Source organism: Diabrotica virgifera, chromosome 5 (assembly GCF_917563875.1).
Source record: "Diabrotica virgifera virgifera chromosome 5, PGI_DIABVI_V3a".
In the NCBI taxonomy this organism is placed as follows: Eukaryota; Metazoa; Arthropoda; class Insecta; order Coleoptera; family Chrysomelidae; genus Diabrotica; species Diabrotica virgifera.
In genome coordinates, this window is record NC_065447.1 from 205731837 (window position 1) to 205749729 (window position 17893).

A 17893-nucleotide genomic window follows, 5' to 3' on the forward strand; every position below is an offset into this window, starting at 1 on the left:
TATGTTATATTCTGTATATCTAAAGGCCATAGTTTCGGAGGTATTGCTACACATATTAAAAAAAAAATTTAAACAAATTATAAAAATCAATTTTTTCGGCCCGTGTATTAGTGGAGTCACTGAAGGTTTTCACCTCCGATTTCGTTGAACCTTCATCGATTTTCATGAAAATTGGTGAGTAGTTAGAAGATACTTCAAGGAACAAAGGTGACATGATGCCAACTTGCGCTTTTACTCTGGAGGTGGATGCTACCCCTTCTCGGGGGTGAAACTTTTTTTATTAAAAATAATACCAGAAATCGATAAAGTGGCAACTTCTAAGCAAAATTTGTTATATAAAGTTATTAACATAAGTCAATACTTTTTGAGTTATTAAATATCAAAGATTTTATTTTTTCTTAAAAAAAAGCATGTTTTAAAGCTGTTTTTCACGTATTAGGTACTCAAAAATATAGCCTTTTGTAAAAAAGCTATTATTACCAAAATTAAATGGGTATTATGGGTAATTGAATGTATATTTTTTTCGATGAGTACTCAAATCTAAGTATTCAAGCTTACGTAACTTGAAAACGATGCATTTTATATAATATACTTGTAAATCACTTGTCAAAGTACTTCGGCATACCTATCAAATGAGGTCCAGTAGAAGTTAACAGCATCAAAATTAAGCAAGTTATGATGAAAATAATAGAACCCTTTCGATTTTTTTAGGAAAAAGTGAAAAATAAAACATACGCCATTTCCACAAAAATTAAAATTTGTAGTAATCCTCACAAGAATTTCTTTAGGTCAACATAGTTAACATAGATTTAAACAATTTTGACCGGTTTAGAATGCATATTTAAAAAAAAAAGATATAATTTTAAAAAATCAGAATTTTTAAAATCATCGTACTTTTCATTTTCTTTTGATAAAAACTCCAAAAATACTCAATATACGTAAAAAAATCATATATAACTAAATTTTAGTTTTTTCTGTTCCAAATACTTTATTCATCTTAGTATTTCCGTAGAGTAAAAAATAACCGAGATAGAAACGTTTAATATTTCAATTTTGCTGCGAGAACCATTTAACCGGGGCCATTTAACCTTTTATTTAAAAAAAAACTAAGAGGTTTAAAAGGCTAATTTTGACGTTTTTTAATAGCTCTTAGAATCGACTTTCAAGTAGTTTTTAAATGAACCTTATATCTTAAAAATTAACGGAGTTATTTACAAAAAAACAATAACATTTTTTGGAAAATATTTTAAAAGATACATTTTGAAACATTTTTGGTGCATAAATTGTTCGAGGGCTTATTTGATAGATATTTCTATGAACTTTGACAAATGTTTAATAAGTTTATGTTATAAAATGCACCATTTTCCCGGTATTTAAGCTTGAATATTTAGATTTGGGTACTCGACGAAAGAAATATACATTTAATTACCTATAACTCACTTTTAGTTAACATTGAAAGGTTTTTCTAGTAAGGAGTTTATTTGATTTTTTATTAGCCTTAATTTTGATAATAATAACTTTTTTGCAAAAACTTATAGTTTTTGAGTTATTTATAAAAAATCGGTTAAAAACATACATTTTTCTCACGAAAAATTAAAATTTTTGATCTTTAATAACTCAAAAAGATTTGATTTATTTTAATAAATTTATATAACAAATTTTGCTTTTAATTTGTCCCCCTATCGAATTGTGGGGATATTTTTAATAAAATAATTTTCACCCACGAGGAGGGGTGGCATCCACCCCCAGGGTAAAAGCGCAAGTTGGCACCATGTCACCTTTGTTCCTTGATATATCCTCTAACCACTCACCAATTTTCATGCAAATCGATGGAGGTTCAACGAAATCGGAGGTAATAGCTCATATCCACCTTCAGTGACTGCACTATAGACAGTATTTTACGTTCTTTGGATCATTGGGAACGAAACATTTTTTTTTGTAATTTTTCTCTAAAGTTAATCGTTTTCGAGTTATAAACAATATAAAACTGAAATATAATAGAATAATGACGATTTTCAAGGTTCAAAAACATAAATAAAAGATATTATTTTTGAAACTGCGGAATACCCAAATTCAAGCTAAACCCTTCTTCTAGGGGCTCGACATAAAATTTTTTGGAACGTTTTATTCTAAAACATTGCTTTTTAATAATTGTTAATAAAGCGCATATGAGAGGACGGGCGATCAGGCTGCATTAACAACTAAAAAACAATATTTTAGAATGAAACAAGCTCAAATTACTTATTGGTAACTGATAAAATAAGGCTTGAACTTGAATTTGTGTACTTCGCAGTTTCAAAAATAATATTTTTGATTTGTGTTTTTGAACCTTGAAAATCGTCATTATTCGATTTTTTTGTTAGTTTTAAATTGTTTATAACTCGAAAATGATTAACTTTAGAGAAAAATTACAAAAAACTTTTTTGTTCTCAATAGTCCAAAGAACGTAAAATAATGTCTACCAGGGCCGAAAAAAAAATTCATCATTTGTTTAAATTTTTTTTAATAAATGTAGCAATTAGTCCGAAATTATGGCCTTTATGTATAAGGAATATAACATTAAAAATAATCAGTATTTCTTAAGGACTTCAAAACATAAAAAATATACAGAGTGTTCTATTTGAAATAAGAAAGTTAATTAGATTTTCAGAAAAACGGAAGATCTGGCAACAATGTAATTATCACTATAATATCGACCGCATTAGAAGACCCCTACCCACCAAAATCTATAAAAATCGTGCAAGCCGTTTCCGAGATAATTGAAGGTCTCCATGCATAAAACTCACTCTGTATAATGATAATTTAAGCTAAAAGCAGAGTGCTATTCGAATCGCTTTAAAAAATTATAAATAATATTATTCAATTCAAATCGACTATAAAAATGTGTTTCGTATGCTAAAAATAGATTTACCAGTAAGACAGTTTTCTATATCAGGATTCTGTTTAATCCAGTTTCTGAGATGCTCGAGACACTCCTTACGGCTAGATTCACTTTCTCTCAGTTCCCTACTGGCTATCTCATACAGCTCTTTTTTTAGTTTTTTGTTCTTTATCTTAATACTGCAATTATCTGTGTTGTAGCGGTCGTTCCATGAATTAACCATTATTAGCTCCGACGTGGTCATCTGAAACAAAGACACACATTATTAAATTAAGACCATTTTCTTATTATGCTAATATTATACAAGAAAAATATATTATATTATATAAAAAAACTGATCAAAAAAGGAGGGCATGAACTTGCTAGAAAAGTACTGGGAGTATAATAAAGACGTACACCAGATCTTCATAGAATTCAAACAAACATATGATTCCATAGATCGGTTAAAACTGTGGAGTGCAATGGCGTGGAACTAGGCGTGCAAAAGAAGCTGACCATGGTTGCGCGAATGTGTGTAGACAATTCATTTGTACAAATTAGAATAGGAGGCAAAACTTCAAAGGCATTCGGCGTAAACACCGGACTAAGACAGGGAGGCCCGCTGCCCCCATTTACTATTTAATCTAGCATTGGAATATTGCAATGCGAAATATCTATACCAGAGTCAAGCCAGACATAACTGCCAAAGAAGCAAAGATTGTTCTCGCATTTGCAGATAACGTAGATACAATAGCACAGCAGTGGCGGCTTTTGGGGTTAGGCAGGATAGGCCGGGCCTACCCAATAATTTTAAGAGCTTTAAAATAGAAAAAGATATTTCAAAAATTATGTTAAAGGATGTAAATAACTTTTAAATGTACTAAATCACTCAATACATTAGCGTCCGTTAAGACAACTTTGTTATAATATATTATCACATTCACAGAAAGCATCGAATCGTATTATGCAGGCATTTTAAATATCACTAATAGGCCCTCTCGGACCTGGCCGACTCCGCTCACATAAGATCTCCGTACAAAAAGCGTTCGAAGTTAAGCAGCTTGCAGGACAATGATTTTTATATTGTCGTGTTAAGTTGTGCTCACTACGGAGTAGGGATGGGAAAAACCTACCGGTTTTAACCTAAAACCGTTTTTTTTTTACTTAGCAATAACCGGTTTTACTGGTTGTTTTTGTCCCGGTTATAACTGGTTTTTTCTTTTTAAAGTAAAAACCGGTTTTTAGGTTTTTACGGTGATTAGGATTAGGTTAGGTGTTATGTTGGATCCCAATCATAATTATTATTCTCAAGTAATTATTCCAAACAAAACCATAATTCAAATTATATTTTATAAATACAGAAGTAAACTGAAAGTGCAAACTCACATCAGCCAGAAACAATTAAGTTTTATTATAATATTTCGTTGAAAAGGTATTTGTAATCATAATATTTAGATAAGAAGTGATCTGGTTGAAGTAGACGCAAACATCATCTATTTTTCACACTTGACTCTTGACATTGAAAGTAAGTGAATGACTTTTTCTGATTACCAAAAATAATGTTCTGACTATGAATATCGAATTACCGATTACTAATACGAATTTTCAAGGATTTCCCTACGTTATCAAAAAGATGCACCCCTACAGGAAGTATTAAATGAGTTAAAATGTAAATAATAATTATACAAATATACGAACGTGTTAAAAGAGATACATGATAAATTTTTTTGATGGTAGTAAAAATAAAAGATAAATTGCATTATTAAATTTATTTTTAAGTAAAATATTTATGTTGATATTATTTTTTTTAAATCCCATTTGAAGGAGTCTGGGAAATTTTTTATAAGTTGAAATGGTTGGGTTAAATTGTATATTAATGGAATATGTATATATTATTCTTACGCTATATTATAGTTAATAATAATCAATAAATATATAATAATAATAAAATAATAAATAAATATAATAATTAATAGAATAAAATGGTTTAATTAAAAATTGTGTTTTATTTATATTGATATTGATGTTCTTTCGTAATTTTGATCATATTGATATCGAGTATCGAGTCGAGAGTATCGCAAACTAAAGTGCATTGTAAATGTAACATTGTAGCCTATTGGATTAAAAAAAACGAAAACCGGTTTTTGGAAAAACCGTTTTTTTTTTTGGCCGGTTATAACCGCCAGGTTAAACCGTAAGCAAAAAAAAAACGGTATAACCGAAAACCGGTGTTTTGTCAAAAACTGCCATCCCTACTACGGAGAGCAATGGATTGTATCCTCGCTCCGACCCTTGCTCCCTGGTATTTATATTCGTGAATTCTCGCATTTAAAGTAAACACATTATTATAAAATACATTAATACAATAATAAATACATTATTTTAAATGCGAGAATTCACGAATATAACGAATATAAATATCAGGGAACAAGGGTCGGAGCGAGGATACAATCCATTGCTCTCCGTAGTGAGCAAACCTATGCTTGGTGTATAGGCCCGATTCAAACTGGCCTTCGCCGTACCTCGTTGCCACTTGTAACATAATTATCGAATTGTAACTGACAAATTTGCACAAAGCAAGGAGAGAAGAATAAACCTGCTCTATAAATAATAAAATATGTTATATTTTAGTTCCTAATTTGATTTAGTTTTAAAAATATAATTAAATGTAAATCTGTTACAGTTACCTTCTAAGTATTTTTATACATACAAATAAATTTATATTTGCATAGTATGTATTATACATAGCTATATGTACCTAATCTGCTGGTTTGGCCTACAAAAAAAATTTACCCCACCAGCCGCCACTGTAGCACAGACAACACTGGAAGTCATGGATATAGTTTTGAACTTTGAGAAAGCAACACTAAACGTCGGCCTGAAAATAAACGAAAAAAAAACTAAATATTATATGGTCATGTCAAGAAAGGAACGACTGAGAATATGACAAAACATTACCATAAACCAGTGTTTCCCAATCGGTGGGTCGCGGTGTGGCTCTTACAGTAGCTGAGTGGCGTAAAGAGTACAGAATGGCGTATCATCATGGGTGAAGGATGGGTCGCGAATATGAAAACACATCAGGAAGATGGGTCGCCAGACATAAAAGGTTGGGAATCACTGCCATAGCCATAAACGATCATAATTTTGAAGTCGTCAAAGAATTCAAATACCTAGGAACAACAATTACCAGTGACAACACAAGAGAACAGAGGGTGAAATACGGATACTGGCGAGGAATAAATCTTTCTTTGTCATTCAACATCTAATAATGTCAAAGCTTCTCTCAAGACGTGCCAAAATCCAAATATACAAAACCATAATACGACCAGCAATGACATACAGAAATGAAACATGGACATTGGGAAAAAAAATCAATAAACTATTAGTATGGGAACGCAAAATCGGAACCATGGGAACGAGTTATATATGGTCCTTGTAGAGACAGTGTAACAAATGAATGGAGGAGCAGATACAACAATGAATTAGGGACTCTCTTCGGGCAGGGAAACATCTTGAGATACACAAAAGCCAATAGACTAAGATGGGCAAGCCACGTGGTACGGAGTGATGACGACAGACTGATTAGCAATGTGTTTTGGGAAAGACCAGATGGTAGAGGATCGGCAGGACGGCCTAGAAAAAGGTGGAAAGGTGCACTCAGAGAAGACCTGGAGATGGACGTGGGACCATGGGAAATAGTAGCACAGGATCGGAACCAATGGAAGACAATAGTAAACGCGGCAAAGACTCACGAAGAGTTGTAAAATCCAAAGATGATGAAGAATTCATTATACTGCAAAACAGTGAACCAAATGCGAAAACATAAACTCGCAGCTTCTAAGGAAAGTAGTGAGATGCAACCTCCATCTTCAAGCAAAATACAACATCAGTCCATTTTATTATTTCCTGTAGTATTCAATTTTTAATAAGTAAATGTTTAAACAAAAACACTTGTGGAAGCAGTGTTTGTTTCACTTTTCATTAAATTAGTAACTAGAGTTAAGCCATATGGCTCTCACTCCTTCTGAGGGGAAAACTCACTCATTTCAAATAACTACGGTATTAAAAGGATTGAGCTCTGGTGGGACGAGTCTTTCCGTATTAAGTGACATGGTGCGCTGAATTATTTTCCAAAAATTAACTTCTAATCTCCCGAAAAGTAAATATTAACTAATATTAACTTAAGCTAGCCAGTCATTATTAACCGTGAGCTAGCGGTCATAGAAAATCTGGAGAAAATGGGAGTGAGACAATGGGAAATAGTGGCACATGACCACAAACATGGAAGGCAATAGTAAACACGGCAAGACTCACAAAGAGTTGTGACGCCATTGATGATGATGGTGATCATAATTGCAAATTAAATAATTCCACAAATATTTTTGAAGTCTACATTTATTTTAGTTACAAAAAAACTAAGACATGTAAAAACTTAAGAATAAAATTGTCGTTATGAGTCACTCCCTTAAACTGGTTGTTTAATTCTAAAAAAGGGGATTTTTTCTTGGTGGGCTTTTTTACAAATCACAGATATAAATGAGTTTGTGTTGAGAGAGTAGATAGCCTTGAAGAATACAACAATCGCGAAAACACCGAAAAAACATTCATTAACATTTTTTTATTTATAAACTACCCAAATATTTAAAAGTTCGAAACCTTGCAAGTTCTCGTCAAGATTTTGGGGTTACTGATTACACAATCAACAAAATGGTCAAGGAAAAAATAAAACAAGATAATTATTTAATAAACTTCACCGCGAAAGTTTTACGACACCAACAATTGTTATAGTAGAGTAAAGGATCCGATATAAGGTCGATTTGCACTTGCACCGATCTGTTTAATGGATAAAAATTATTGGATATGTAATTTAGTATTTTAACAATTACAAAAAACAAGAGTTTTCCGATCCAATCTTGTTTTAACTAGAGATTTTAAATTCTAATTAATGGGTGATTTTTACAATATTTTTTGCCAAAAAAAGGGATCAACTTTATTTTGAGCGAAACTTACAATTGATGCTAGAAACTTTTTTTTAGAAAACAAAAAAAAATGTTTTTTAAAAGCTTTAAAAAAGTTGTGGTGAGTTTTTCCCAAAAAGTGCTTTATTTTTTGGTTATTCCACGTTGAACTAGTCGATTTGGAATTTAACGAATTAGAACCTAATTTTCATTAGCTACAACTCTGTTTCTACTGGATCTACAGATTTCATGTACACATCATTTTGTTCACTTATAAGCTATATTTTTGCTAAGAATATAAAATACTTACTGTTTGAGTTATTATGGGAAAACCCATCTAGAAACGTGTTTTTTTTTTGTTGAAAAATGAACATATTCATTCGCAAATAACTCGAAACGTAATGAATTAGTGAAAAAACTCTATAGAACAAAAGTTGCTTACAATTAGTCAGTTTATCTAATTTCGGACTTATTTTGAACGTATATTTTTTCGCCCCTGAGAAGGGACGAAATTCACCCCTAGGGCAAAATCACACATCGGCACAATATCACTTTTGTTCTTTGACATGTTAGCTATGTATGTGCCAAATTTCATGTGAATCCAAGCGGTTTTTTTTAAGTTAAAGCAAAAACCGTGAGTAAATGGACTATTATAGTTATTAAGGTACCAAGGGTATTATAAGGTATTTTCCTTTTCATGAGCATTTTTCAGTGCGTAACAAATGATAGGAAAAAGGGTAAGTCCGTGATAATACACATTTATGACATTTATTCTAACATGACATTTTAGTTAAATCTGACAGTTGTCACATTTTATTTTCAATTTGGAATAAAAACAAATCAAATGTGTTTCTTGCATTTATAAAATGGTATTTTCTTTGATTTGTATAGTCTTATCAATTATACAGATTATATTTGTAATATTATCTAATTAAAAAAAAATAATTTTGTATTATGGCGCCATCTATCGACAACTAGAATAACTAGAATAAATGTTGTAAATGTCTGTAATCACGGACGTGCCTGATTTTCTGTCACATACAATTTAATGCGTTAGAAAGAAATCGAAAAACTGTGACGCTCTGAAAGATGATCATGAGAAAAATAATAATAACGCTTAAAGTCAATGGTGTATTTACCGAGGGATATACGTTGACCGAAAGCGTTATTATTATAATATCCGTGGTGCCTTCAACGTTTAATGTCCGACTAAATTATTCTTTATATGCGAAAAATTTTAATGGATTTTGAATTAATTAGTTTTCAATTAAGTACATTTACCAGTAACAGTAGTAACGTAATTGTGGTAACCATAGTTTTACTTACCCGTGTTGAGCTGCCCCCCCCCCACCTGCAAAAATCAAAAAACAAATAGCCCTGATTTATGAGCTATTTATGAGCTCTCATATTCCGCAAACTAAAAATTTTGAGCTCGTTCCACTGAGCAGGAATTTAATACTTTAGTGGGGGGGCTGACTCAGCCCCCATCACTTAAAAATAGGAATATTGAATCGGTTTTTGCGGCAGAATTACGAGCTATTTATGAGCTCTTGAAATTATATAGTTTCGATTTTTGAGCTCATCCCCTTCACCCCCAAACAACCCTTTAATTGATTTAACTTAAGAGAAAAATGCTGAGAAAACCTAAAATATATAGTATTGCGGATATAATTCCTATAACTTATATACTCTAAGAATAAACTATTAAATCACGTGCATTTCGATTATTGAGCTACAACCCCTTCGCAAGAAAACCACCCTATCTTCCCGGCTTAAGAGAAAGTTGTACTTAAAATGCATTAAACTAATTATTTGGCGACTACATATCAATGAATTATTTATAAGCTTCCAAATTACGCGCATTTAGATCAGTAAATTTCAATTTATTTTGTATAGTGCAGTCACTGAAGGTAAAAATCAACGATTACCTTCAATTTCGGTGAACCTTCATCGATTTTCACGAAAATTGGTCAGTGGTTAGAGGATACGTCAAGAAACAAAAGTGACATGGTACCATATTGCGCCTTTACCCTGAGGGTGGATACCGCCCCTTCTCGGGGGTGAAAATTATTTTATAAAAAATAACTGCACAAATCTATAAAAGAACAAATTAAAAGCAAAATTTATTATTTAAAGTTAATAAAATAAGTCAATACTTTTTAAGTTATTAAAGATCAAAGATTTTAATTATTCGTGAAAAAAATTCATGTTATGAAGCGGTTTCGTAAATCACTGAAAAACTGTAAGTTTTTACAAAAAAGTTAATAGTAGTTTAATTCGTATAGCTTATATTCTAAGAATAAGCCGGCTTAAGAGAGAGTTGTACTTAAAATAATTTAAATTAATTATTTGGCGACTAAATATCGTTTAATAATTTATGAGCTCGCAAAATATACGCATCTCAATTATTGAATTGCCATTTTCTTTCTATAGTGCAGTCACTGAAGGTAAAAATCAACTATGACCTTCGATTTCGGTAAATCTCCATTCATTTTCACGAATTGACAATAACTACTTGCGGTTTTAGCCTGGGGTATATGTCACCCCTTCTCGGGGTGAAAATTACTTTATTAAAAATAACCCCACAAATCGAGAGAGGGACAAATTGTAAGCAAAATTTGTTATATAATGTTATTAAAATAAATCAATACTTTTTTTATTAAAGATCAAATATTTTAATTTTTGTGAAGGAAAATGCATGCTTTAGAGCGATTTTTCACAAATAACTCAAAACCTGTAAGTTTTTACAAAAAAGTGTTCATCACTAAAATTGAAGCTAATAAAAAATATAATAAATTGATTACGTGAAAAACCCTTTAATGTTAATTTAAAGTAAGTTATTGGTAATTAAATGTATAATTTTTTCTGCGACTTTTCAAATCTAAGGATTCAAGCTTAAATAACGGGAAAGATATGCATTTTATAACACTTAAATACTAAATACTTGTCAAAGTACTTAGAAATACCTATCAAAAATGAGCAATTTCATTCAATTTTTTTATTCAAATTTTCGTGAAAATGAATGCAGATTTACCGAAATCGAAGGTCATAGTTGATTTTTACCTTCAGTGACTGCACTATAGAAAAAAAATGGCAATTCAATAATTGAGATGCGTATATTTTGCGAGCTCATAAATTATTAAACGATATCTGGTCGACAAATAATTAATTTAAATTATTTTAAGTACAACTCTCTCTTAAGCCGGGAATATGGTATGGTTTTCTTGCGAAGGGGTTGTAGCTCAATAATCAAAAGGCGCGTGATTTAAGAGTTTATTCTTAGAATATAAGCTATACGAGTAAAACTACTAATAACTTTTTTGTAAAAACTTACAGTTTTTCAGTGATTTACGAAAAACCGCTTCAAAACATGCATTTTTTTCACGAATAATTAAAATTTTTGATCTTTAATAACTTAATAAGTATTGACTTATTTTAATAACTTTATATAATAAATTTTGCTTATAATTTGTTCTTTTATAGATTTGTGCAGTTATTTTTTTATAAAATAGTTTTTCACCCCCAGGGTATCCACACCCAGTATCCACCCTCAGGGTAAAGGCGCAAGGTGGTACTATGTCACCTTTGTTTCTTGAGGTATCCTCTAACCACTGACCAATTTTCGTAAAAATCGATGAAGGTTCACCGAAATTGAAGATAATCGTTGATTTTTACTTTCAGTGACTGCACTATATAAAATAAATTGCAATTTACTGATTTAAATGCGCGTAATTTGAAAGCTTATAAATTATTAAATGAATGTAGTCGCCAAATAATTAATTAATGCCCGGTTGCACCGACAGATCTTAAGCTTAAGTCGAGAATATCATAAGAATTAATATAATATAGTTATAATATATTACAATAAGAATACTATAATATAATAATAGATATAATTGATAATAAGGTAAGAATCTAAAATTATGGTGCAACGTAAGTGATACTCAAGGAGGCCCTATCTATAAGTAGAGCTTAGCTAATCTGGAACTTAAGATCTGTTGGTGCAACCAGGCATTAACGCATTTTAAGTACAACTTTCTCTTAAGCCGGGAAGATAGGGTGGTTTTCTTGCGAAGGGGTTGTAGCTCAATAATCGAAATGCACGTGATTTAATAGTTTATTCTTAGAGTATATACGCTATAGGAATTAAATCCGCAATAAGATATATTTTAAGTTTTCTCAGCATTTTTCTCTTAAGTTAAATCAATTAAAGGGTTGTTTGTGGGTGAAGGGGATGAGCTCAAAAATCGAAACTATATAATTTCAAGAGCTCACAAATAGCTAGTAATTCTGTCGCAAAAACCGATTCAATATTCCTATTTTTAATTAGTGGGGGGGGCTGACTCAGTATTAAACCCCCCACTAAAGTATTAAATTCCTGCTCAGTGGAACGAGCTCAAAATTTTTAGTTTGCGGAATATGAGAGCTCATAAATAGCTCATAAATCAGGACTATTAGTTTTTTAATTTTTGCAAGTGGGGGGGGCCAGCTCAACACGGGTGTTTTACTTAGGTTGATATTTGTCAACTTGGCAATATCTAAGTCGTTATTGAAATTTAATGCATAAGGGCGTTATTTTTCAAAATAACGCCCTAGGGCGTTAACAGACTTCGAAATATTGTCATTATTTGCCAAATAATATACCAGTCGGACATTAAAGATTTTAATGTCCGACTGGTATAGTATTTGACAAATTAATAATGACATGGTTTCGAAGCCAGTTAATGATGATATAATGCCCTAGTGCGTTATTTTGAAAAATATCGCCCTAGAGCATTAAATTTAAATAACTAGTTAAATACTGTCAAATTGACAAATAACAACCTAAGTAAAACTATGGTTACCACAATTACGTTACGAATATGTCTGGTAAACGTACCTACTTTTTGAAAACTGATTAATTCAAAATTCATTGAAATTTTTTGCATATAAAGAATAATTTAGTCGGACATTAAACGTTGAAGGCACCACGGGTATTATGGATAATAACGCTTTCGGTCAACGTATATCCCTCGGGCCAAAGGCCCTCGGTATATACACCATTGACCTCAAGCGTTAATATCCTTATAATATCCTTGGTACCTTAATAACCATAGCAAAATTGAAAAATTAAAGCTTCGCTTCAAAACTCGCAAACCATGAAAACAAACCTATTAACCAACTACTTAGCAGAATCAGCGATCGAAAGAAGACTACTTAATAAACCGTGGTTTACTCACGATAAATACTTGACAGTTAAATACTGTCAAGTTGACAAATAACAACCTAAGTAAAACTATGGGTACCACAAATACGTTACGACTATGGCTGGTAAACGTACTTTTTGAAAACTGATTAATTCAAAATTCATTGAAATTTTTGCATATAAAGAATAATTTAGTCGGACATTAAACGTTGAAGGCACCACGGGTATTATAGATAATAATGCTTTCGGTCAACGTATATCCCTCGGGCCAAAGGCCCTCGGTATATACACCATTGACCTCAAGCGTTAATATCCTGATAATAGGTACCTTTGGTGGGGATGGCCCGTTTCGGCACCGGCGATTCGGCGCCAGCGATTCGGCGTCGGCGTTTCGGCGCCTGCCGGTTCGGCGCCCGCCGATTCGGCGCCCGCCGATTCGGCGCCGGCTGATTCGGCGACAGATACTTTGGCAAAGTGAGAGAGAAAAAAAATAGTTGTTAATGTATGATAGTCTGAAATTTTCTTTAACAAAAAATGTAGAGTCAGGAGAACAATTTTCGACATTTTAATTTTAGAAGATGTAAAATAATACCCGAAAGTTAGGTTTGGACCGAAGGGTTAGGTCTTCCTCCTTTGAAAATTGTACTGTATAATATATAATATATATAATATATTAATTTTTTAATTAATTATGTGCAATTAAATAGCTTACATTTACAAAAGTTGGAAAAAATAACATTTAATATATTTTTTTAGTGTGGTATAGATATAAATCAAGAGCCTCTTAAATTTCTAAAAAAGTAACGTAGGTATAATCTGGCGCCAAAACAGCCGACGCCGAATCGGCCGGCGCCGAACCGGCCGGCGCCGAACCGGCCGAAGCCGAATCGGCGGCGCCGAACCGGCCGCGCCGAACCGGCGGCGCCGAATAGTACTAGACCCCCTTTGGTAACTTAATAACTGTTTGAAAAATTAAAGCTTCGCTTCAAAACTCGCAAACCATGAAAACAAACCTATTAACCAACTACTAGCAGAATCAGCGATCGAAAGAAGACTTAATAAACCGTGGCTTACTCACTATAAATACTTGACTTTAATATAATTATAAATTTATTAAATAAGGTTTATCACCGAATAGCCACTCCTTCACTTATGTACATAATGTATCATTGTCATTTGCTTAAACGTGTAATAGAACTGAAGGTAAATTTGCAGTTAAATAAATAAATCGTGAGAAAGTACTTCCACTAAAGAACAATAGTGCGGTAGAAACACGATATTCTACTATTATACAGGGTGTCCAGAAAACAGACAAACGAATACAGGATATTCCTCAGATAATTTTAAGACAATTTAACCCAATTCACTTAGTCTGAAAATGCTTCCAAAGCAAATGCTTTTGAAAATTTTTTTCAATTTTTTTTCAAATTTCCAAAACGAAAAATTTTCAAATCGATTTTTCTAGAAAACGGTGTATCCTACCGACTTAAAGCAAGAGTACCTTTTAGGACTAAAATACCTTATAATTTAATAATCCAGAGTCAAAAATGCTTAAAAGCTAAAGACAAAAAAGTTATGCGATAAAATAAACGTTGCCCACCCAAAACGGACGCCTATGACCGGTACTAGAAATTCGCAATAGATGGAGTCGATTTACCTCTGGAAGATAAATATATGCTTGCTAATTTTCGTTTTGTTTTTCTAACTAGAAGCGTTCTGGAGGTATTTAAAAATAACTGATTACAAGACTCCATATAGAGCTCTAGCCATCTTCAGAGAGCTCTAGCTCTCTTAAAAAGCATTATTGGACTAGGTAAATTGGGTTAAGTTGTCTTAAAATTATCTGAGAAATCTCCTGTATTCGTTTGTCGGTAGAGTTTCTGGACACCCTGTATAAACAAATAGTGGAGTCACTGAAGGTTTTCACCTCCGATTTCGTTGAACCTTCATCGATTTTCATGAAAATTGGTGAGTAGTTAGAAGATACTTCAGGAACAAAGGTGACATGATGCCAACTTGCGCTTTTACCCTGGGGGTGGATGCCACCCCTTCTCGGTGGTGAATTTTTTTTATTAAAAATAATACCACTAATCGATAGAGGTGCAACTTCTAAGCAAAATTTGTTATATAAAGTTATTAACGTAAATCAATACTTTTTGAGCTATTAAATATCAAAGATTTTATTTTTTAAAAAAGAAATGCATGTTTTAAAGCTGCTTTTCACGTATTACTCAAAAACTATAAGCTTTTGTAAAAAAGCTATTATTACCAAAATTCAAGATAATAAAAAATTTAATACACTCCCCACTTACAGAACTAAACTAATGTTATTTCACAGTGAGTTATAGGTAATTGAATGTAAATTTTTTTCGACGAGTACTCAAATCTAAGTATTCACGCTTACATAACGGGAAATCGATGCATTTTATAGAATATACTTGTTACACACTTGTCAAATTACTTTATAATACCTATCAAATGAGCTCCAGTAGAAGTTAATAGCATCAAAATTAAGCAAGTTATGATGAAAGTAAGAGAACCCTTTCGATTTTTTTAGGAAAAAGTGAAAAGTAAAACATACGCCATTTCCACAAAAATTAAAATTTGTAGTAATCCTCACCAGAATTTTTTTAGGTTAACGTAGTTAATGATTTCAACAATTTTGACCGGTTTAGAATGCATATTTTTGAAAAAAAAAAAAAGATATAATTTATAAAAATCAGAATTTTAAAATTATCGTACTGTAAAATGGGGTTACTTTGACCGCTGGGGTGAATTTGACCGAAAACATAGAAAAATATCTATTGTGATATACTTCAGCCACCCTGGATAATTTTTAAAATTATTTTTAACGATTCAAATTTATAAATATCTAAGAATTCATTTTTAATTAAAAAAAAAGAATTAATATTCCAAGGGTTGTTAAATCCACCGATATAACGAATTAAGAAGAAATGGTTTAAAAAACGGTCAAATTAACCCCACTTACAAGAAAAATAATTTTACAGGCAAAATGAATATACGGTCAACTTCCCCCCAGATGGTGTGAACTTGATGACCAAAGGCATTTTTTATTTTTTTTTAAGTCATGATTATTTTCTTGTAATTATAATCTAAGCTACTGAAAGTAGACGCCTAAACCCATAACATATGTGCATATAGAAAAATGTAGCAAAATTTAAAATATGATTTTTATAGGATTAAAGTACAAAATCGGTCAAAGTCACCCCATTTTACGGTACTTTTCATTTTCTTTTGATAGTAACTCCAAAAATACTCAATATACGTAAAAAATGATTTATAACCAAATTTTAGTTTTTTCCGATTCAAATACTTTACCCAGTTTACTATTTCCGTAGAGTAAACAATAACCGAGATAGAGACGTTTAAAATTTCAATTTTGCTGCGAGGACCATGTAACCGGTGCCATTTAACCTTTTATTTTTAAAAAAGTAAGAGGTTTAAAAGACTAATTTTGACGTTTTTAATATCTCTGGGAATCAGCTTTTAATTAGTTTTTAGGTGAACCTAATGTCTTAAAAATTAACGGAGTTATTTACAAAAAAACAATAACATTTTTTGGAAAAATTATTAGAAGATATATTTTGAAATATTTTTGGTGCATAAATTTTAATGCTATCAACTTTTCAGACAGCTTATTTTATAGATATTTCTATGAACTTTGACAAATGTTTAATAAGTTTATGTTATATAATGCATCATTTTCCCGGTATTTAAGCTTGAATACTTAGATTTGGGTAATCGATGAAATAAATATACATTCAATTACCTATAACTCACTTTTAGTTAAGATTGAAAGGTTTTTCTAGTAAGGAGTTTATTTGATTTTTTATTAGCCTCAATTTTGATAATAATAACTTTTTTGTAAAAACTTATAGTTTTTGAGTTATTTATGAAAAATCGGTCAAAAACATGCATTTTTCTCACGAAAAATTAAAATATTTGATCTTTAATAACTCAAAAAGTTTTGATTTATTTTAATAACTTTATATAACAAATTTTGCTTATAATTTGTCCCTCTATCGAATTGTGGGGTTATTTTTAATAACATAATTTTCACCCCCGAGGATGGGTGGCATCCACCCCCAGGGTAAAAGCGCAAGTTGGCACCATGTCACCTTTGTTCCTTGAGATACGCTCTAACCACTCACCAATTTTCATGCAAATCGATGGAGGTTCAACGAAATCGGAGGTAATAGCTCATATCCACCTTCAGTGACTGCAAAATGTATGAAATAATGTTTTGTTATCAGCGTTTATGCTTTACCAAAAAGACAGACCTACAAGCATAGTGAATCATGCCTTGAAAATATTCCTAAAAAATCTTCATTGTACAAAAAATGTACAAAAAATGTCAAAAACTAAGCGTGAAACCCAATTTAGTTTTAAAAAGCCACTAGATACGAGAGAATCCATATAATATATGAAATTGACCACTCAAATCTGTTATGATCTACATAAATTACTCTTATGGCATTTATGCCTGGTTGCACCAACAGATCTTAAGCTCCAGCTTAGCTAAGCTCTACTTATAGATAGGGCCTCCTTGAGTATCACTAACGTTGCACCTAAATTTTAGATTCTTACCTTATTATCAATTATATCTGTTATTATATTATGGTATTCTTACTGTAATATATTATAATTATATTATATTAATTCTTATGATATTCTCGACTTAAGCTTAAGATCTGTTGGTGCAACCGGGCATAAGAGACTATCAAAATGATTCAAAGTTTTACTTTAATAAAATTAAAAATAATATCAAAAATAAAACTTTTATTGAGATTACGAGGTTCTGGTAATGCCTTCATGGTTTGTATTATTTACAAACCAACCGAAGGCTGAAATCAAAGAAGACCAGGA

General features: G+C 31.6%; 1 protein-coding gene across 1 annotated transcript in view; it reads right to left on the reverse strand.

Moving 5' to 3' along the window:
• The window catches only part of LOC126884563 (clavesin-1-like), a 157347-nt gene that overhangs the window by 74833 nt on the left and 64621 nt on the right, over positions 1 to 17893 (reverse strand). The window contains exon 2 of the mRNA XM_050650523.1: positions 2912 to 3125. Within this exon, the coding sequence (XP_050506480.1) occupies positions 2912 to 3125 (214 nt within the window). The remainder of the gene's footprint in view (positions 1 to 2911; positions 3126 to 17893) is intronic.